A 21,884-nucleotide genomic window follows, 5' to 3' on the forward strand; every position below is an offset into this window, starting at 1 on the left:
CCCCCTTTTCAGCCCCAGACCCATTCTCCCACCTGCCCCAGGCATGGCCCCATTCTCCCTCCTGCCCCCTTCTCCCATCTGAGCCCACCCCACCCAGACCCATTCTCCCATCTGAGCCCCCCTCCCCGACCCAGTCCCCACCTGCCTACCAGCTCCATCGACAGACAGACGACCCTCTTCTTCCCCTGCCACCTGTCACCTGATCCAGCCTTTAAAAAAGAAAGTCGGTGAAGCGCCTCACGTCTGCTCTGTTCTGCGCTGCTGTAAATCAAGGAAATCGCCTCATCTCATCGGCCCTTCCTTCACTGTGTCCCGCCCTCTGATGTAACTTCCTATTTCCACGAGGGCGGGACACAGTGAAGGAAGGGCTGACGCGATGAGGCGATTTGCTTGCTTTACAGCAGCACAGAGCAGAGCAGAGGTGAGGTGCTTCACCAACTATTTTATTTTAAGGCTGGGTCAGGTGCCGGGTGGCAGGAGAAGTGGGTCTTCTGTACCTTGGCGGAGCTGGTAGGCAGGTGGGGACTACAGCGCCAGCGGAGCACCCCCCCCCCCCACCTGCTGACACCTAGGGCGGGGCAGACCGCCCCGCCCTTGGTATGAGGATGTTGGCTGGGCGGGCCTGGAGGGAAAGTGGCTGGGCCTGGGCTTGTCCAGGCCCGCCCGTGGCTACGCCCCTGGACTGCATAAAATTCAGTCCTATCTATATCCAGTTTCACTTAGACATTTAAGTGCTGAATATCGCACTTAACCAGAAAAATGAAAGTCAGTCACATAAACCTGGATATTCAGTGATGGCCCCCAGACATTGTCCAGCCCTGAATATCTGGGAATAACTTCTGCAACAGCCATAAAAACGCTATCTGCCCATTATACTCTATGAATCACCGGAAACGGCCTGGCATAGAAATATCCAAGCTCAGCGTTGACCACAGGACTTAGTTGGCCTGCCTCCCGCGGTCTGCGTATCGGGCCCACTGTATTGAGTCCCTTTAAGCAGTGCCCAGGAGCATCAAGCTGCACCTTTGCGGATGGAAAAAGAAAACCCGTTTTTTTGCCGGCATTATTTTTCCAGCTCAACATAAGGACATAAGAATAGCCAGGTCAGTCCAATGTTCCATCTGGCCCAGTATCCTGCTTCCAACAGTGGCCAATCCAAGAATCCCAAATAGTAGCAACATTCATTTTATTTATTTGTTACATTTGTATCCCACATTTTCCCACCTTTTTGCAGGCTCAATGTGGCTTACATAGTACCGAAAAGGCGATCGCCAATTACGGTATGAACAAATACAAAGTGATGTTGTGGTCGAATAAAGTTAATGTGTAACAAACACCTTGGGGAATTGTAGGGAGGAAGAGTTAAGTTATGTCCAGTACAAGCTTTGGTTTCGTTGTGTTGAAGGGTTCAGGCCTTTAAGTTGGATCGGTAGGGTATGCCTTTTTGAATGGGTTAGTTTTTAGTGATTTCCGGAAGTTTAGGTGGTCATACGTTGGTGGTAATGCGTGTGGTAATGCGTTCCATAGTTGTGTGCTTATATAGGAAAAGCTGGATGCATAAGTAGATTTGTATTTGAGTCTTTTGCAGCTGTTGCGTTTCTGGTTGGTAGGTATATGAGGTCTATCATATATCCCGGGGCTTCACCGTAGATGATTTTATGAATCAGTGTGCAGATTTTGAATGCAATATGTTCTTTGATTGGGAGCCAGTGCAGTTTTTCTTGGAGGGGTTTGGCACTTTCAAATCACGTTTTTCCAAAGATAAGCCTAGCTGCTGTGTTTTGAGCAGTTTGAAGTTTCTTTGTAATTTGTTCTTTACATCCCGCATAGATTCCATTGCAGTAGTCTACATGACTTAGTACCATTGATTGTATCAAGTTGCGAAATGTTTCCCTCGGGAAGAATGGTTTCAAGCATTTGAGTTTCCACACTGAGTGGAACATTTTCTTTGTCGTAGATTTCACTTGGCTCTCTAGCGTGAGGTTACAGTTGATTGTAACGCCAAGACTTTTCAGGCTGTCTGAGATAGGGAGGGTGTAATATGGGGTGTTTATGTTGGTGGGTTTGTTTGTGTTGTATTGGGATGAGAGGATGAGACAGTGTGTTTTTTCTGTGTTGAGTTTTAGTTGAAATGCATTCGCCCGTGAGTTCATGATGTTCAAGCTGAGTTTGATTTCATTGGTGATTTCTGTTAGATCATGTTTGTAAGGGATGTATATTGTGACATCGTCTGCATAAATGGAAGGGTTAAGGCCTTGGCTGGATAAGGACTTGGCTAGTGGGTTCATCATTAGCCTGAAAAGGATCGGTGATAGTGGTGATCCTTGAGGTACTCCACAGTCTGATTTCCATGGTGATGATATGTTCAAGTTTGATTTCACTTGATATGTTCTATTGGCTAGGAAACCCTTTATCCAACTGAGTACTCTTCCGCCAATCCCGAAGTAATCTAGGAGTCTTAGTAGTATTTTATGGTTTACCATGTCGAACGCACTAGACATGTCAAATTGGAGAAGTATGCTTTTACCTGTTGCTATTTCCTGATTAAATTTGGCTAGGAGAGTAATTAGTACTGTTTCAGTGCTATGGATGGGGCGAAATCCTGATTGTGATTCATGTAGTATGGAGAATTTGTTTATATAATCATTGAGTTGTTTAGTTACCATGCTTTCCATCAGTTTGACTACCGGTGGGATAGATGCTACTGGGCGGTAGTTAGTGATATCATTTGTTTTTTTCTTGGTATCTTTTGGTATTGGGGTGAGCAGGATGTTGCCATTTTCCTTAGGGAAGAGACCTTGTTGAAGCATGTAGTTTAAGTGGGATGTGAGGTCTGCTATGAAGCGGTGGGGAGTGGATTTTATTAGGTAGCTGGGGCAGGTATCCAATTTACAGTGGGTATTGGAGAACCTATTAATCGCCTGGGTGACCGTTTCAGCAGTGAGGAGAGCGAAGTTTTGACCAGATTCAGTCCGCTGGGTATTCGCCAAGGGTTGGGTCAAGACCATCGATGAAGTGTTCGATATCAGTGATGTTCTGAGGTAGTGCGTTGTGTAGGTTTACAATTTTTTCATTGAAGTATTTAGCAAGTTTGTTTGCAGATGGGATGTCTGTGTTGGTTGTGGTGACCAAGGTGATGTCTAGTAGTTTGTTCACGAGCTGGTATAATTTCTTCATGTCTTTGTAGTCTGGCCCAATTTTGGTTTTGTAGTATGAACTTTTGGCTTGTCTTATTGCGTATTTGTATTTTCTTTGTATTTGTTTCCATGCGTTGAGTGTGTGTGCATCTTTTGTTTTTTTCTATGCTCGTTCGAGTTTCCTGGATTGTGTTTTTAATTTTTTCAGTTCTTCGTTGTACCAAGGTATCGAGTTATGCCTGCGTGAGGTTCTTGTTAGTAAGGGTGCTATTTCGTCTAATATGCTTCTGCATCTTTTATCCCAGTCTGAGAGGTAGTATATATAGAGGCATATTTTCAAAGCAGTTTGGGAGGCTAAGTTCCATAGGTTTCTATGGAACTTTGGGAGGCTAAGTGCTTTGAAAATGAGCCTCATAGTCTGTTTGTTCTGTCCATTCATTATTATATACCTGTTGCCAGAATATTTCCAAGTCTATTTGGCCTCTTGTGCTGTAGGTTGTGTGTTCTTGTATACGGTATGAACCCTTTTTCCGCCATTGTAGGGATAGGTTTAGCTTGTAGTGGTCTGACCATAGTGTTTCTGCCCATTTGATTTCTGTTATTGTTAGGTTCTGGTCTGTGGCCAGTTTGTGTGAGATGAGGTCGAGTGTGTGCCCTTTGACATGGGTTCCTTGCATTTGTGGCCATTTAAGGTCCCATAAATGGAGGAATTCCTTGCATTCTCGTGCGTTGGTGGAGTTTGGGTCTTCTAGGTGAAGGTTAATGTCTCCTAATAATAGTATATTGGAGTTGGTTACACAAGTATTTGATATGAAGTCTGGCTGGCTTTCAATCCAATTACCTGGTGGTCTATAAAACAAGACACAGTTTAGGTGATCAAGCAGGGCTTTGTGGTGGATTCTGATTGAGGCAATTTCAAGTTGGGATGTTATGGACTCGGCAATGGTTTCAGTGGTGAAGTGAGATCGATAGATTAGTGCTATGCCTCCGCTTCTCTTTTCCTTTCTGGTCCAGTGAGTGATTTTGTAACCTGGAGGGCATAGGTCTAGGATTATAGGGTCCTTTTGATCATGGATCCAGGTTTCATTTATGAAAAGTATATCAAGGTTTTCTGACATGATCCAGTCTGTTATTATTGTTGCTTTATTTACTACGGATCTGGCGTTGATGTAACCCACTTGAATTTTTTGGTATGGGTCTTCTATGTTCGGTGTTGTGTGGATTTTTGTCAGTTGTTGTTTCTTTGTTAGTGTGGGTTTATTATGACCTTTCTTTCCATTTTGTTGAGGTTGTCCATATGTTGGTGTTCTTCCTTTGTTTTGGTTGTTGTCAGTTTGATGAGGTGTGGTGTATCTGATCAGTCTTTGATGATTATGTAGTATGGGTACGATGTAACTTTCTGCGAGTGGGGTGGTTAGTGTTAGGTGGATCAGGGATAAGGAATAGATTACTAGGAGTAGTTTGACGGTGTTCATTGTGGTATCAATACACTTTGGGCAACTAGTAGTCCATGTTTGATAGGGAGTGTGATAGTTCAGCAGTTCTGATAGAAGTAGAGCCTCAGCAGCAAGCTGCCTATTGTGGGAGGTGCTTTCTGGTGTCACCAGCCGTCTGCCTGGTTTGAAATTATGTTGTGAAAGATGATGGCTGAGGAAAGCCTTCCCCAAGAGCAGGCTACAGTAAAGGTTGGAGCTCAGCAGCTCTAATAAGAGTGTAGAATACTGTAAAAACGGGAGCTCAGCAGTTCTAATAAATGTGTAGACTGCTGTAAAAGTGGGAGCTTAACAGTTCTAAAGTAAGTGCAGGCTTAAGTGTGAGTGGGAGCTCAGCAGTTCTGATAGGAATACAGGCTCACAGTGAAAGTGAGAGTTCAGCAGTTCTGATAGAAGTAGAGCCTCATTAATAAATGAGCAACCGAGTTTTGAGCAACCTGTAAAGCCCAAAAGGCCTCAGCCACATTTATGTGGATGGAAACATGGTCCTTAGCTCCAATAATTCTATTGCTAGCAGAGCATTTACGAGGGACATACAAGTCCACAAATTCCCTAGCATCGTTCTGCATGTTGTGTATTGTCTGCAGTCTCACAGTACCCTCCCTCGGTACAAATGGCTACTGATCCCAGGGGCAAGCAGTGTTCTCTGCAACATTTACATCCTAATAAGATGATTTATATGCATTTGCATGTTTTGCACCTCATTAGTATGTAACCCACAGTGACTTATATTTCCAAGCATTGCGGCAACACAAATTGCATTAGTGCCCTTAAGATGTGTTAAAAGCAAATAATGCGCATTAAATCTATAATACAAATTGATAGTGTAAATGGGGTAATAAAATAATAAAAAGATGTGTGTCCCCTTTAAGGGGCTCACCGGGGGGTCTGCTGGGTTGCTCCGGGGTCCAGTGGTCTGCCTGGGGCAATTTTTGTTGTGCCCCATTGTTTTCTGTGACCCTCCCGTGGGTCTGGAAGATCTTTGGGCCCATTTTTAGCCCATTCGGGGGCTCCCTAAACGGTGGCCAGTGTTCCGGGTTTCCCCAGGCTTGCTCCGATGGTGTTGAGTCCCGTTTCGGGACCGGAGCAAGTCCTGGGGCTGAAGAGTGAAGGAGCAGTTAAAAACGTGGCTGGCGCAAGTGGTGCACCGCTGCGATGAAGAGGGAGCCAGGGGAAGAAGAGACTGGCCGGCTCCGGGTCTGTTTCCCTGCGTGTGTGCTGGATTCGGCGCATGCACAATTCAGCCTGGAGCTCTGGTAGGCCAGAAAATGGAGCCTGGGCCTCAATTTTTTTAGGCTGAAAAAACGAGGGGGGGCGTCAAAAGACTTTAGGGACACTAAGGAAGGCAAACGACCCCAGGATGGACGTTAGGGGTCAAAGGTAGGAGGTCCTATGGCCTTATTTTGATTGAATTTAATTTAATTTTTAGCTTTTTATGGTGTTTTTTTTTGGGCCTTCCCTGAATTTTTAAAAAATTTTATTTTTATGGTCGGGGGTCTGGGGGGGGGGGGGTGCGTTACTCTAATTGCGTTTTTTTAAAATCCGATGATGGGGTTTAGGAGCGCACACATATGTCGCCTCACATATGTGAGTGTCCCTTTAATTGTGGAAAAACCTCCACTTTAAATATATTACAAAACAATTGAAACCTCAAACCTCCAAACAGGAAAAATACAAAAGTATTTATTATATCCTTGTTTTATCAGGAGTAGGTTAATATCATTGGTTTCCTAAGAAGGAAAAGATTTTTTGTAGGGCTCCGGAGCCCCCAGGAGGAGAGCCGGTTTCCAGCATTCACAGCAGCTCACAGGAACTCTCAGCGATTTGCAGCTCAGAGCTGTTTATAGTAATTTACAGCAGCAGATGTCCTCAAGATTTGTGGATTAGAGACTGTCTGCTTAATCAAAGCTAAGTACCAGTCATTTAGGGGCTAGTTTGCTGTTTGATAGTTATCAATAGAAATCAAACAAAATAAAACATGGAAAAGAAAATAAGATGATACCTTTTTTATTGGACATAACTTAATACATTTCTTGATTAGCTTTCGAAGATTGCCCTTCTTCCTCAGATCAGAAATAAGCAAATGTGCTAGCTGACAGTGTATATAAGTGAAAACATTCAAGCATTACTATGACAGTCTGACAGGGTGGGAGGAGGGGGGTGGGTAGGAAGTATGCATGGGGACATCAAAGCATATCATTGATATTCTAACAGGATGGGTGTGGATAGGTGAGGGGAGGGTGATCAACAGAGACATACAGCTTTATGGTTTATAATGGGCTGTTTGGTAGTAAAAGCTAGTATGAGGATGTTTAACACAATGCCTGTTTAATGAACTGTAAGGATTGCTGTGCCCTCCGGTAGGGGTTGTTTTCCGTAGGCAGCCTTTTTTTGCATGTTTTTGGCTGGGATTAGTCTGTGATAGTTTAGTTTTGGGTGAGTGCCCCTTTATTAGTTATAATAAAAGAAGATAGACTTTTTCATCTCATTTGCTTTTTCTCACTAAATGTGAGTTTTTTGCGTCTGGGTTTTTTTTTCTCTTTTTCCTTCTTAGGGAGCCAATGATATTAACCTACTCCTGATAAAACAAGGATATAATAAATACTTTTGTATTTTTCCTGTTTGGAGGTTTGATGTTTCAATTGTTTTGTAATATATTTAAGGTGGAGGTTTTTCCACAATTAAAGGGACACTCACAAACTAACTATATATAAACTTTGCAAACTCCTTTTAGAGAGTTAGAATATTCCAATAGAGTTTGTTTTTCTCCTGTTTAATATTAGAGTGCCTCACATATTTGGAAATTTTGGGAAAATTTCATTAATTTGAAATGGGGTTTTTAGATAAAAAGTGTGAACTGGTATATATTAATGGTTTTAAAAAAAAGAAAACATGGATTGGATTCAGGAAAAAGTGACTGGGATGGTGGTACAATTTGTATTAAAGTGTAATGTAATTTACCTTGTATTTTGTTTGGAAATCCATTTTCCACATTCACTTTAATGGAAAAATGGGATTTCAAAATGGAGATTGTGCATAGATTCCAAACTGTAAAAGTTGGTTAACATTCCACAAGCTAGCGTCTGATTGGTGCTGCTAGGTCAGATGTTGAAGCTGCAGTCCTGTTGCTAGGGGAAAGGGAGCTGGTGACAAGAGCAGAGGAACTGAAGACACAGGAGAGGACAGACCTGTGTGGAAGGTACTGTGTCTGTGTGGGTGTGGGAATTGATTTGTATGGGGAGAGAACTTAAGTAAAGAGAGTGGAATTCTGTAGAGCAGAGGAACTGAAGACACCACAGTGGACAGACCTGTGTGAGAGTTGCTCTGCCTGTGTGTGTAGGAGATTAGATTAGGCTAAGGGAGAGAGCATGAGTGGAGGAAACCTTTGACAGAATCAGACAAGCTGATAACCACAGCACAACTGACTGGCACTGAGGGAGTGCATATGTTTTAATTTGCTAAGTGGTTATACAGAAAAGCTTGCCTGAGTTTGAAATAGGCTATAAGCTGTATAATAGCCTGCTGGTAACAAGTGAAGGTGGCTAGTGGCGGTGAGTGTGCAGGAAAACTGTTGTGTTTCTGCTGACCTGTCAGAGCAAAGTTGTGGCCACAGTGCATTTCACTGACACTTTGAGTGTATATGTGTTAATGGGTGGATGTACTGAGGGGTCTGCCTGAGTTTGGAGTGGGCTACAAATTGTGTAGAAGCCTGTTGGTGAATGGTGAGTGTGCAAATTTGGTGTGTTCTCACTGACCTGCCATGGAGCGGAGTTGTGATCACCATGCACCTGGCTGTGGTGAGAACCAGTTCTTAATAGAGCTTGAACAGGACTGTTGTCCTTAGCTGAACTGCTGTGTATGAGAGCAGTGAGGTATGAAATGTGTGACTGGTTACAACGTGTAATTAACATACATGGAAGAGTGTTCCTCATTAGGCACGGAAAAGTAACAAGGCAGGTCCTGCAATAGGGAACATTAATTATCTATTGATTTACTCTAGATAGGTTGGCCACAGTTTTGAAAATAACAAAATCCTTATTAAAAAATTCCCACAGGATAGGGAGACAGGGTTTCAATTTCTTTTAATTAACTAAAGTACAGGTACAGAGGCTGTTGGGCAATGCAAGAGGAGCAACGCAGAAGCAACAAGTGCACCAGCTACCAAGAAAGACCAAAGATTGTTTCTATTCAAGAAAGACCAACCAAAAAGCAGCTAAGTACAACCGTCTACAGCGCTTCAGAGACTCTACGCCTATAGTTAGATACTTACCTGGAGGTGTGGGCATATGTTCAGAACTAGGTGGAGAAGATTCGATCCCTGAAAGAAAACAATTAGCACAAAGAATCAATTTTCTTGTTAAAATTGTATAGTTAAAGTAAATTCTGAGTAACAGAGAAAGTAATTATTTGTACTACTTATCTGATTTGTTGTGTTGAGAATATCAGTTAGAGGAGAATTCATTGATTGAAAGTTGATACATTTTCTGAAAGTTAAAAAGAAACATCTTGTGCAATAAATTATAATTTAAAAGTTAGTGTGCAATATTGTCATCATTAAAATTTTGTAACATCTAGGGAAATTCACTTAACATCTTAAGTAGAGAGGTGTGGTAGCCGTGTTAGTCCACTCTTAAAGGTTATCAATAGAAATCAAACAAAATAAAACATGGAAAAGAAAATAAGATGATACCTTTTTTATTGGACATAACTTAATACATTTCTTGATTAGCTTTCGAAGGTTGCCCTTCTTCCACAGATTGGAAATAAGCAAATGAGGTAGCAGATAGTATATATGAGAGAAACATCAAAGCATTACTTTGACTGTCTGACAGAGTGGGAGTGATTTCACAGTAAGAATACTGAAAGGTAATTTTAAAACAATACAGGAACGTAAGACCTTTGAAATAAGAATGATTGAATATTTTGACACCCAACGAACAGGACTTAATAAGGATCTGGGTTTTCTAACTCATTATAAAACATAAAGCTGTATTTCTCTGTTTATTTCTCTGTTTATTACCCTCCTCTCACCTACCAACACCCATTCTGTTAGAATATCAATGAAATGCTTTGATGTCCCCATGCATACCCCCACCCTCCCACTCTGTCAGACAGTCAAAGTAATGCTTTGATGTTTCTCTCATGTATACTATCTGCTACCTCATTTGCTTATTTCCGATCTGAGGAAGAAGGGCAACCTTCGAAAGCTAATCAAGCTTAATGTATTAAGTTATGTCCAATAAAAAAGGTATCATCTTATTTTCTTTTCCATGTTTTATTTTGTTTGATTTCTATTGATAAACTTAACATCTTGAATTGCACACTGTATAATATACAGAATATAGAATTTCCCCATCTTTCTTTGTACCTTCCCTAAGTGGTGAGTGTTTAGCGTGGGCCCCTTACACCGTGATTATATTATTGTATCACCCTCTTTAAAAACCTCACCCATAGGGGATCTACAATAGTTACCCTCCCCCCCAAGAGGCATAATTACTTTAAATTAGTCACCTTTTACTCTTTTACTTATCTATATGTTCCATCATTGCTTAATACCTACTCTGCCTATTAAAATGTTCTATTACGTGTTGTGTTGACATTGTAAGTAGTAACTATGTCATACTTTGTATTGTTATTTGAATATTTTTACTGCTGCAATTGTCTGTTGCTGATGCTTGATTTATTCTTACTGTACACCGCCTTAAGTTAATTCTGTCACAAAGACAGTAAATAAATCCTAATAAATAAATAATTATTAGCATGCGGTACTTTACCACAGATCCAATTTTATGCAATGAGACGTAGTAACTAATAACTGGGGTTACCAGTAAAACACCATGTCCTAATGGTAGCCCAGATTAGTAACTCTGCCCTTCTTCATCTTAAACACCCCTATAGAAATGTGTACTTTTAAAGAAGTTGAGTATTACTTCCTGTCACGTCTGTGGCCATGATCACCTCAGACTTACCTTTCTGGTGGCCTTTGTTTGCTTCTGTGTTAGTTCTGTCTGTGCCTTGTGTGCTGATTACTTCACTAGATGGCACCTGTGTGGGCTATGCCTCTCTGGGGAGCCAGCATCTAAGATGGCTGCCACCTGTTCTGTTCCAGCTTCCAAGATGGCTCCTGTCTGTCCTTCCTATGTTTTCCAAGCCTCTTCTTGGAGTGTGTTCCCTGCTCCTGTCCTGCAGTAGGTGACATCATCAGTGAGAGCCTTCATAAGGAAGTGCTGTGCTTGCATTCAGGGCCTTTGCATGGTGTGTGTGTTATGCCAAAAGGTCGTCAGGTTAGTGAGTGTTCTGTTGCGCTGCTACAAAGCCTGTCTTTCTGTATGGGCTCTGGCCCTTCTGTTACTTGTGCCTGTGGACTGCTAGTCCTTCTGTGTGGGCTTTTGCCCCTCTGTCTATTGTTCCTGTGGACTGCTAGTCCTTCCATTGCCTTGCTCTGTGTTTGGAGTCTGAAGCTTCAGCCATTTTCTCTCTGTCTATGTTTGGAGTCTGAAGCTTCAGCCCTGACCCTGTTATCCCTGGTTTATTCTCTCTGTCTGCAGCCTGCCCTAAGACTCTGCTAGTTCCTGATTTATTCTCTCTGTTTGCAGCCTGCCCTAAGACTCTGCTAGTTCCTGGTTAATTCTTCTGTCTGCTTTGCCAAGCTTGCTTGTATATCCTGAGTCCTGTTTCTGCCAAGCTTGCTGGTATATTCTGAGTCCTGTTTCTGCCAAGCCTGCTTGTATGTCCTGAGTCCTGCTTCTGCCTAGCTAGTGTGTATATCCTGAGTGTATATCCTGAATCCTGCTTCTGTCTAGCTAGTGTGTTTATCTTGAGTGTATATCCTGAATCCTGCTTCTGCTTAGCTAGTGTGTATATCCTGAGTATATATCCTGAATCCTGCTTCTGCCTAGCTAGTGTGGATATCCTGAGTGTATATCCTGAACCCCGCTTCTGCCAAGCTTGCATGTATATTCTGAATCCCGTATATCCTGAACCACATTTCTACCAAGCTTGTATGTATACCCAAGTCCCTGTTTCCATCTAGCCTTTGTGTACGCCCTGTGTGTGTAATCCGTTGGGTTGGTCGTGAGCCCTTGGGCCCTGGCCGAGGCCAGCAGGGCGCTGACCCAGGCCAAGGGGAGACCGACCCACCACCGCACACCCCAGCTACACAATACCCCCTAAGCTACCCCTCCCCACAGTCCCTCAGGAAGAAGGGAAATAGGCATACAGGCGGGCCTCACGGCCGAACCGGAACCCACGCAGACAGAGCCACTCGTGCGAGCCTCACGGCTGAACTGGAACCCAATCACACACAGGGAGGGGTGAAAGAACCCAGAGGGCCCCAAGAGGCCAGACACGCGCTGAACACCAGCAATAGGGCAGAGGGGGAAACAAAGGACCAGAGCGGGCCATGCCCACACAGGGGACTAGCGCAGGACAGGGAAACTAACACAGCAACCCCCCCCCCCCCCCACCAGGGTAGGAGCCCCAGGCAGAAGCCAGAGGAACCAAACACAAAAGGAAGGCAGAAAGCCTTTGCCTCAACCCCACTGTAGACAGAGGCACCCAGAACACAAAGGGTTAAGCTTGTAGAGCCAGCAGAGAGAGATTGCCAAAAATCAACAAACAATCAGAGAGAACTGTTCCCCTCCCGAGAGGGAGTGGGGCCCATTCAACAAACACACTGGCAGAAGCAGGAATACAATACACACAGTACACAAAGGGTTAAACTCACTGAGCCAGCAAGCCTGGACACTGGGAAGAGAAATCCTTAAAACAAACAAACAACGGAGAACGCTCTCACTCAGCCCAGAGCCCGGGAGGCTGAGCAATGCCCAGCCCCCACTAAACAAAGGAGCAGCTGACCCTGATTGCAGAGCTACGCACACACACACACACAGCAGCAGCTAACCCAGAGGGAAGGGAAAGAATACTCTAAAACAACACAGATCCCTGTCAGAACCTAGAGCACGTTCTGAGAGAAACCTATCAGGCTTTCCTGTTACCACCAAGTCAGTAACGCAAAAGCAGAGCAACTCTTCAGCTGCAGGTTAAAGTACTATCCCCTGACGTCAGCACAACCCCTGGCAGCCAATCAGAAGAGACGTCCCCCCCCCCCCCTCAGCCAAACCGGCAGAATCATAACATCACCCCCCCTTCAAGGGCCCCCCCTACCCCGTCCACGAGGTTTAGGTTTGTGAGGGAAAAGGCGATGGAACCGTCTGACTAGGACTGGCGCGTGGACATGAGTAGCGTCCTCCCAGGAGTTGTCTGCCGGTCCATATCCCTTCCACGCAATGAGATACTGAAGATGTCCCCGGAAGTGCCTTGCATCCAAGACATCCTGGACTTCGTATTCCCCCTGGGAGGCTGAGATGGCTGGACTAGCAGGCAACGCGGGCAAAGCCCCTTTTCTCAGAATCACAGGCTTCAGCAAGGACACATGAAAGGTGTTATGTACCCGTAATGTAGGTGGTAACTTTAGCTGATAACAGACCCGATTCACTTGCCTCACAATGGGATACGGGCCCACAAATCGAGGTGCAAAGCGGGAGGAAGGAATCTTCAGACGAAGATTACGCGTGGACAACCACACCAAGTCACCAGGCTGGAAGCGCGGTTCCACTCTGCGAGACCGATCCGCTTGGCGTTTCATACGAGCGGAGGTCACTCGCAGCGCTTTCTGAACTGATGACCAAATTGCTTGGAGCGAGGTCACCGCATCGGCCGTTGCCGTGACATCAAAGTTGGTTTTCAAGGGGGCTGGTATCCGCGGATGTCGTTCATATACGATGTAAAAGGGCGAAGCGCCCGTGGCCGAGCTCACTCGGTTGTTATGAGCGAATTCTGCCCAAGGCAGCAGCTGACTCCAGTCATTGTGGTGCTCATTGACATACATTCGCAGGAACTGCTTCAAGCATTGGTTCACTCGTTCTGTTTGGCCATTGGATTGTGGGTGATATCCCGACGAAAAGTTCAGCTTTATTTCAAGGGCTCGATTCAGGGCTCTCCAGAACTTTGAGACAAACTGTACTCCTCGATCAGAGGTAATAGATTCTGGCAGACCATGGAGACGAAAAATAGCGCTGATGAAATACTGTGCCAGCTTCACCGCTGAAGGAAGGGTAGGCATGGGTATGAAGTGGGCCATTTTCGAAAACCGGTCCACCACTACCCAGACAACGGTGTGCCCTTCAGAGATAGGCAGATCCGTAACAAAGTCCATGGCAATGTGGGTCAACGGTCTCTCAGGTACCGGTAAAGGCATCAGCAACCCCTGGGGTCTCCGACGGTCAGCTTTATGCTGGGCGCTTTCAGGACACGCAGCCACGAACTCCTGCACATCCCGATCAAGTGAAGGCCACCAATACTGCTGGGAGATGAACCGCTTGGTTCCCAGGATCCCGGGATGTCCTGCCATTCGAGAGGCATGCCCCCATTGGAGTGTCTTTTCTCTCAGCCGGGGTGGCACAAAGGTCATACCTGCAGGTACTGCTAGCGTCATCGCGGGCACAATGACATCGGGTTTAATTACATACTGCAGGGGTTCTTCCTCCAGGTCAGCCTCCATGGACCTGGAGAGGGCGTCTGCCTTGATGTTCTTCTCCGCTGGACGATAAGTCAGAATAAAATCAAAGCGGGAGAAGAATAGTGCCCACCGGGCCTGGCGAGGATCCAGCCTTCTCGCTTCTCGTAAATAAGTCAGGTTTTTATGGTCCGTAAACACCGTGAAGGGCTCCTGCGCCCCTTCCAGCAGATGACGCCATTCTTCCAGGGCCAATTTAATGGCTAATAGCTCCTGATCCCCGATGGCATAATTCTTCTCGGCAGGGGTATACTTTTTAGAGAAGAATGCACATGGGAGAAGTTTCCCACTGGGGTGGGCCTGGGACAGCACTGCTCCTACGCCAACCGATGATGCGTCCACTTCCACGAAAAATTTATTTGTCGGGTTGGGATGGCGCAACACTGGAGCTCCAACAAATGCCTGTTTCAGATTCTCAAAGGCCTGACACGCCTCAGGCGACCAGTTGCGAGCATCAGCGTTCTTCTTAGTCAAGGCAGTAAGAGGGGCAGTCAGGGACGAGTAATTCCAAATAAACTGCCTATAGTAGTTTGCAAACCCTAAGAAGCGCTGTAGAGCCTTACGCCCCATAGGTTGCTGCCAGTGCAGGATGGCTGTCAGCTTACTGGGGTCCATACGCAGCCCGTGGTTAGAAATGATGTACCCCAGGAAGAGCAGTTCGGAGCGATGGAATTCACATTTTCCCAATTTCACATAGAGGTGGTTCTCCCTCAACCGCTGCAATACGGTCTTCACATGCTCCTGGTGCTCTTCCTCAGCCCTTGAAAAAATCAAAATGTCGTCCAAGTAGACCATCACAAACTTATACAGGAGATCCCTGAAGATGTCATTCATGAAGGCTTGGAAGACGGCTGGAGCATTAGCAAGTCCAAACGGCATTACCAGATATTCGTAATGCCCGTCGCGAGTGTTAAACGCCGTCTTCCACTCATCCCCCTCCTTGATCCGCACAAGGTTGTAGGCCCCCCTGAGATCGAGCTTAGAGAAGATCTGGGCCCCCTGGAGGCGGTCAAACATCTCAGAAATCAAGGGAAGGGGGTATTTGTCCTTCCGCGTGATGGCATTGAGTCCCCTGTAGTCAATACAGGGGCGCAACCCCCCATCCTTCTTCTCCACGAAGAAGAATCCTGCCCCCGCGGGCGATTTAGAGGGCCGGATGAAGCCTCGAGCTAGGTTCTCTCGAATATACTGGGACATGGCTTCCGTCTCTGGCCGGGATAGGGGGTATACGCGGCCACGGGGAGGTTCAGTGCGAGGTAGTAGCTCTATGGCACAGTCATAGGAGCGATGAGGAGGCAGAATCTCTGCTTGCTGTTTGGAAAAAACATCTCCAAAGGATCTGTAGGGCCCCGGTAACATAACATTGGCTCGATCCAAAGGAAGCGTCACTGGGGCTGGCGAGACCTTATCCAAACAGACCTTCTGGCAGCCCGGGCCCCACGCCGTCAATTCACCCCGGGCCCAATCAATGCAAGGGTTATGCAGGCGAAGCCAGGGTAATCCCAGGATTATGGCCTCAGTGGCCGACGGAAGGACGTAGAAGGAGATAACTTCTTTGTGTAAGACTCCTACCCGTATGGTCATAGGCACGGTCCTGGAGCGGAGAACTCCCTGAACCAGTCCCCAAGCCGCTGAGACAGTGATGGATTGAGGTAACTCCATCGTAGGAATCTGATGAACCCGCACCAGGTCCGCGCTGGTAAAGTTGCCTCCCGCCCCCGAGTCAACTAGCGCCTCAAAACAAGGGGTATCCTTAATCGCCAGTAGAACTGGCACCAAAACTTGCATCCAAGGGGAGAAGGACTTTGGCCCTGACCCGGTCTCCCTAGCCGGTATCAGGGCTGCTGGTTTCCCGACTTCTTTCTCTTCGGGCACTCACGGACAAAGTGCCCCTTCACTCCACAATGCAGGCACAGCCCCTTAGAGCGTCTCCGCTGTCTCTCCTGGGCCGCCCGGTCAACCTGCATAGGTTCAGACCCATCGGGCACACCCAGCGACGGGGAAGCAGGGCTCTTGTGCAAGCTCCTCGAGTTAGCCCCTGCAACCTGCTGACCAGCGCGACGTTCACAGGCCCGCTCCCTGAACCGGATGTCCACCTGGGTGCAGAGATGGATGAGGTCGTTCAGATCTGAGGGCAGCTCCCGGCCTGTGAGTTCGTCCTTAATGTTGGCCGAGACCCCATGCCAGAATACCGCAGTCAGGCTTGGGTTATCCCAACCTAGCTCCGCGGCCAAGGTCCGAAACTGGATGGCGTACTCACCCAGAGAGAGTCGCCCCTGATGTAGGTTCAACAGCTGAGTCGCCGCCGAAGAGGGCTTCCCGGGTTCCTCAAAGATGAGCCGAAATTGTTTCAAGAACTCTGCCAAATTATCCAGGAGGGGATCCTTCTTCTCCCATAAGGGCGAGGCCCAGGCCAGAGCGGGGCCTGCCAGTAGAGAGATAATATAAGCCACCTTCGCCCGATCCGAAGGAAAATCCCGGGCCTGCAACTCGAAGACAATTTGGCATTGGTTGAGGAACCCCCGGCAGGTCTTACTGTCGCCCTCGTACCTCGGGGGCGTAGCCACCCAAATCCCTCGGCCGCATGCGTGGGAACCCGGCGGAGTAAAAGCTGGCAGGCCCTCCGCAGCCCCCGTGACAGTCAGCATGTCTACCCGTTGAGACAGTGCGTTCACGACTCCCGATACCTGTTGTAGCTGAGCATGCAATTGCTGGAGCAGCTGCATGGGGGATGGATCGGTCGAGCTCATGGCTTTTGTGTTCTGTAATCCGTTGGGTTGGTCGTGAGCCCTTGGGCCCTGGCCGAGGCCAGCAGGGCGCCGACCCAGGCCAAGGGGAGACCGACCCACCACCGCACACCCCAGCTACACAATACCCCCTAAGCTACCCCTCCCCACAGTCCCTCAGGAAGAAGGGAAATAGGCATACAGGCGGGCCTCGCGGCCGAACCGGAACCCACGCAGACAGAGCCACTCGTGCGAGCCTCACGGCTGAACTGGAACCCAATCACACACAGGGAGGGGTGAAAGAACCCAGAGGGCCCCAAGAGGCCAGATACGCGCTGAACACCAGCAATAGGGCAGAGGGGGAAACAAAGGACCAGAGCGGGCCATGCCCACGCAGGGGACTAGCGCAGGACAGGGAAACTAACACAGCAACCCCCCCCCCCCCCCCCACGAGGGTAGGAGCCCCAGGCAGAAGCCAGAGGAACCAAACACAAAAGGAAGGCAGAAAGCCTTTGCCTCAACCCCACTGTAGACAGAGGCACCCAGAACACAAAGGGTTAAGCTTGTAGAGCCAGCAGAGAGAGATTGCCAAAAATCAACAAACAATCAGAGAGAACTGTTCCCCTCCTGAGAGGGAGTGGGGCCCATTCAACAAACACACTGGCAGAAGCAGGAATACAATACACACAGTACACAAAGGGTTAAACTCACTGAGCCAGCAAGCCTGGACACTGGGAAGAGAAATCCTTAAAACAAACAAACAACAGAGAACGCACGGGAGGCTGAGCAATGCCCAGCCCCCACTAAACAAAGGAGCAGCTGACCCTGATTGCAGAGCTACGCACACACACACACACAGCAGCAGCTAACCCAGAGGGAAGGGAAAGAATACTCTAAAACAACACAGATCCCTGTCAGAACCTAGAGCACGTTCTGAGAGAAACCTATCAGGCTTTCCTGTTACCACCAAGTCAGTAACGCAAAAGCAGAGCAACTCTTCAGCTGCAGGTTAAAGTACTATCCCCTGACGTCAGCACAACCCCTGGCAGCCAATCAGAAGAGACGTCCCCCCCTCCCCCTCAGCCAAACCGGCAGAATCATAACAGTGTGCTTAGTCTGTCTTGTGTTTCTTGCTAGTGGCTGCGTAGCAGCTTTCAGTCCTAGACTAGTACCTAGCCAAGCCTTCCTCGTGTAGCCTAGACCCAGGGTGGGTCCTCTGGGTCTTCAGTTCCTGCCCTGTCCTGCAAGCCCTGTCAGCCGCCAGAACTCAGGAGCTCAACTCCTGAGGAATGGTGGTCAAGCGCAGGTGAAGCTGTTCCTGTCCTGCCTGTTCTAGTTTTCCTGCCTCAGCTGCAACTCCAGTCCGGAGTTCCGGTCCTGCTCTTTCTTGTGTCCAGTTCCAGGGTGGTCTTGCCTGCCTCTGCCGTTCCTCGGCAGAGGTCCAAGGGTCACGAATTCCAGTTCTGCCTCGAGGACCTGACACTTCCTATGAAAAATAGCTGGCTATAATTAGCTCTTCTAAGGGTAAATTACCAGTCTAAGAGGGGAATTTGTGATATCTGAAGAAAAGGTCTGAATTGGTCCATAAGTGGACAGAAAAGGAATTTGCATTTTTTTAAAGTATGGCCCACTGTCATCTGAAGACAGAGAATTTCTTTTTCTCAATCCTTAGACACCTCCACAATCCAGATGCGCTCCGATCTGTTCTCCAGGCTACAGGAAATTACCCAGAGAAGGAAAGCCCATCTGCTGCTATGACTGTATTCCCTGTCCACTTGGAGAGATCTCCAGTCAAAGTGGTGAGTGACGCATAATGCTTGAGATGCTCATGATGGCAGGTTTTTCAGTGTGGTGCCTGATCTGTGAAATTCACAGTGCACTTTTTCTAGTGAAAAAGGTGCCGGTACTCAAATGCTAGGCCACCCTTCAGGGGTGGGGGTAATCACTGAGGGGCCCTTCTCACAATAGCCAGGCCCCCTGCAACCAGTCACAGAACCTATGACAAGGCAGAATTGGTGTGTAGAGCCTGAGCTCTTTCATTAAAACTTGGGGACCATGAGTCAATTTTAGCAGCCAATGGAAAAGGTGCCGGTACTCAGTACCCCCAAGTACCCCCTCAAAAAAAGCCCTGGAAATTCATAAGAACATGATAAAAGCCATATTGAAAAAAGACCCATGGACCATCCAACCCAAATTTCTGTCTCCAGCAGAAGGACCCAGTAGATTTTAAGTCCAACCCTTGGATAGTGGAGGTGCAGCCAAAAAAGCAAACAGGATGATAGGAATTATAAGGAGAGGGATGCAAAATAAGACAAAGAATATCATAATGCCTTTGTATCGCTCCATGGTGCATCCGCACCTTGAGTATTGCGTTCAGTTCTGGTCACCGTATCTCAAAAAAGATACAGCGGAATTGGAAAAGTTCAAAGGAGCAATCAAAATGATAAAGGGGACAGAACTGCTCTCATATGAGGAAAGGCTAAAGAGGTTAGGGCTCTTCAGCTTGGAAAAGAAACAGCTGAGGGGGTATATGATTGAGGTATACAAAATCCTGAATCGTGTAAAACGGGTAAAAGTGAATCAATTTTTCATTCTTTCAAAAACTACAAAGACCAGGGGACACTGAATGAAATTGCATGATATACTTTTAAAACAAATAGGAGGAAATATTTTTTTTTTCACTCAAAGAATAGTTAAATCTCTGGAACTCATTGCCAGAGGATGTGGTAATAGTGGTTGGCGTATCTGGGTTTAAAAAGGTTTGGACAAGTTTCTGGAGGAAAAGTCCATAGTCTGTTATTGAAATGGACATGAGGGAAGTCGCTGCTTGCCCCGGGATTGGTAGCATGGAACGTTGCTACTAATTGGGCTTCTGCCAGATACTTGTGACCTGTATTGGCCACTGTTGGAAACAGGATACTGGGCTAGATGGACCATTGGTCTGATCCAGTATGGCTATTCTTATGTTCTTATGTTAGGGGCCCGATTGTCAAAAGATTTAGGGGGTTAGTTATTAAGGTGTAGCACAAATAGGCCTTTTACTGCAGCTTAGTTTAATATGGGAGTTGCTAACCATCTTATATCTGTAATAAATGGGTAAAACAGCTTGTGATCAATCTCACATGCTGCGATATTCATAGTGGTTGAAAGCATCAGGCTGATAAACCTCATAAAAAGACTGGATACTAATCTCTGGCCCCATTTCTTAAAAATTAGAATCTTCTCTACCCCTGATAACACATCCCCCCTTCTGAAACATCCCCATCACATGAAACCCCTGAAATCCCCATCACATACCCTCTGAAGCCCACCATCCATAGCCGGTGGTGAGAGGCGGAGCTAATGGTCGGAAGGCGGGGCTAGTGCTAGGCAGACTTCTACGGTCTATGCCCTGAAAATGGCAGATACAAATCAAAGTCAGGTATACACATAAAGTAGCACATATGAGTTTATCTTGTTGGGCAGACTAGATGGACCGTACAGATACAAATCAAAGTCAGGTATACACATAAAGTAGCACGTGAGTTTATCTTGTTGGGCAGACTAGATGAACCGTACAGGTCTTTCTCTGCCGTCATCTACTATATCCCTGCCTGAAGCCCCTCCTCCAAAAAGTTCCTTATATGGCAGAAGGGACAGAGGATTGCTTCTGACCTGGACCTGCTAGACCCCATGGGTTTGGAAAGATAGGCCAGAGGGGGAGGAACTTATGGAAGAGTGAAGGTGCTTTGGAGGAACGGGTTTTTTTGAGGGGATAAGAAGTGGGGGACTTTGGTGGGATGTGATGGAGGAAGTGCTCTGAGATGGGGATATGAAGCGGAGCTTCAAGAGATATATGATGGAGAAGAAGCTTCGGAGGGGAGTAAATAACAGGAGGCTTTTAGGGGTATATGATGAGGGCTTCAGGACGGCGGATGTGTTTGCTGGGGTAGCATCTGGGGGTAGGAGGGAACACTAATACCTAAGAAACAACCCATAAGCATCGGGGTGATGCTCCTGCCTAGGAAAAATAACACCAGTTTTTAACAGATGTTATTTTTCACACAGCTTGTGCTTATTCAATAAACATAGAAATGAGATGTTGTGCATGCATTTGAATGCTTTGCATCTTATTACTATCAGGTGAATTTTTGAACGAGGACACCCATCTTCCGACACAAATCGGGAGATGGGCGTCCTTCTTGCAAGGTCGCCCAAATCAGCATAATGGAAAGCCAATTTTGGGAGCCCTCAATTGCTTTCCGTCGCGTGCACGACCAAAGTTCCCGGGGGCGTGTCGGCAGTCTAGCGAAGGCGGGACTGGGGCGTGCTCAACACATGGGCGTCCTCAGCCGATAATGGAAAAAAGAAGGGCGTCCCTGACGAGCACTTGGATGACTTTACTTGGTCCATTTTTTTTCACGACCAAGCATCAAAAAGGTGCCCGAACTGACCAGATCACCACCGGAGGGAATCAGGGATGACCTCCCCTTACTCCCCCAGTGGTCACTAACCCCCTCCCACCATAAAAAAACAGGTTAAAAATACTTTTTTGCGAGCCTCAAATGCCATACTCAGGTCCATTGCAGCATTATGCAGGTACCTGGAGCAGTTGTAGTGGGTGCAGTGTACTTCAGGCAGGCGGACCCAGGCCCATCCCCCTCCCTACCTGTTACACTTGTGGTGGTAAATGTGAGCCCTCCAAAACCCACCCGAAACCCACTGTACCCACATGTAGGTGCCCCCACTTCACCCCTTAGGGCCATGGTAGTGGTGTACAGTTGTGGGGAGTGGGTTTTGGGGGGTTGGGGGGCTCAGCATAGTAGTAGTAGTAGTAGCTATGCACCTGGGAGCAATTTTTGAAGTCCACTGCATTGTCCCCTAGGGTGCCCAGTTGGTGTCCTGGCATGTGAGGGGGACCAGTGCACTACGAATGCTGGCTCCTCCCACGACCAACTGGCTTGCATTTGCT

The 21,884-nt window shown here is 46.9% G+C and overlaps 1 protein-coding gene across 1 annotated transcript in view; it reads left to right on the forward strand.

The window, feature by feature from the left end:
• LOC115464515 (vomeronasal type-2 receptor 26-like) overlaps positions 1-21,884 on the forward strand; it is a 56,446-nt gene that overhangs the window by 20,627 nt on the left and 13,935 nt on the right. The window contains exon 5 of the mRNA XM_030194880.1: positions 18,606-18,732. Within this exon, the coding sequence (XP_030050740.1) occupies positions 18,606-18,732 (127 nt within the window). The remainder of the gene's footprint in view (positions 1-18,605; positions 18,733-21,884) is intronic.

The sequence above is a fragment of the Microcaecilia unicolor genome, chromosome 3 (genome assembly GCF_901765095.1).
Source record: "Microcaecilia unicolor chromosome 3, aMicUni1.1, whole genome shotgun sequence".
Classification (NCBI taxonomy): Eukaryota; Metazoa; Chordata; class Amphibia; order Gymnophiona; family Siphonopidae; genus Microcaecilia; species Microcaecilia unicolor.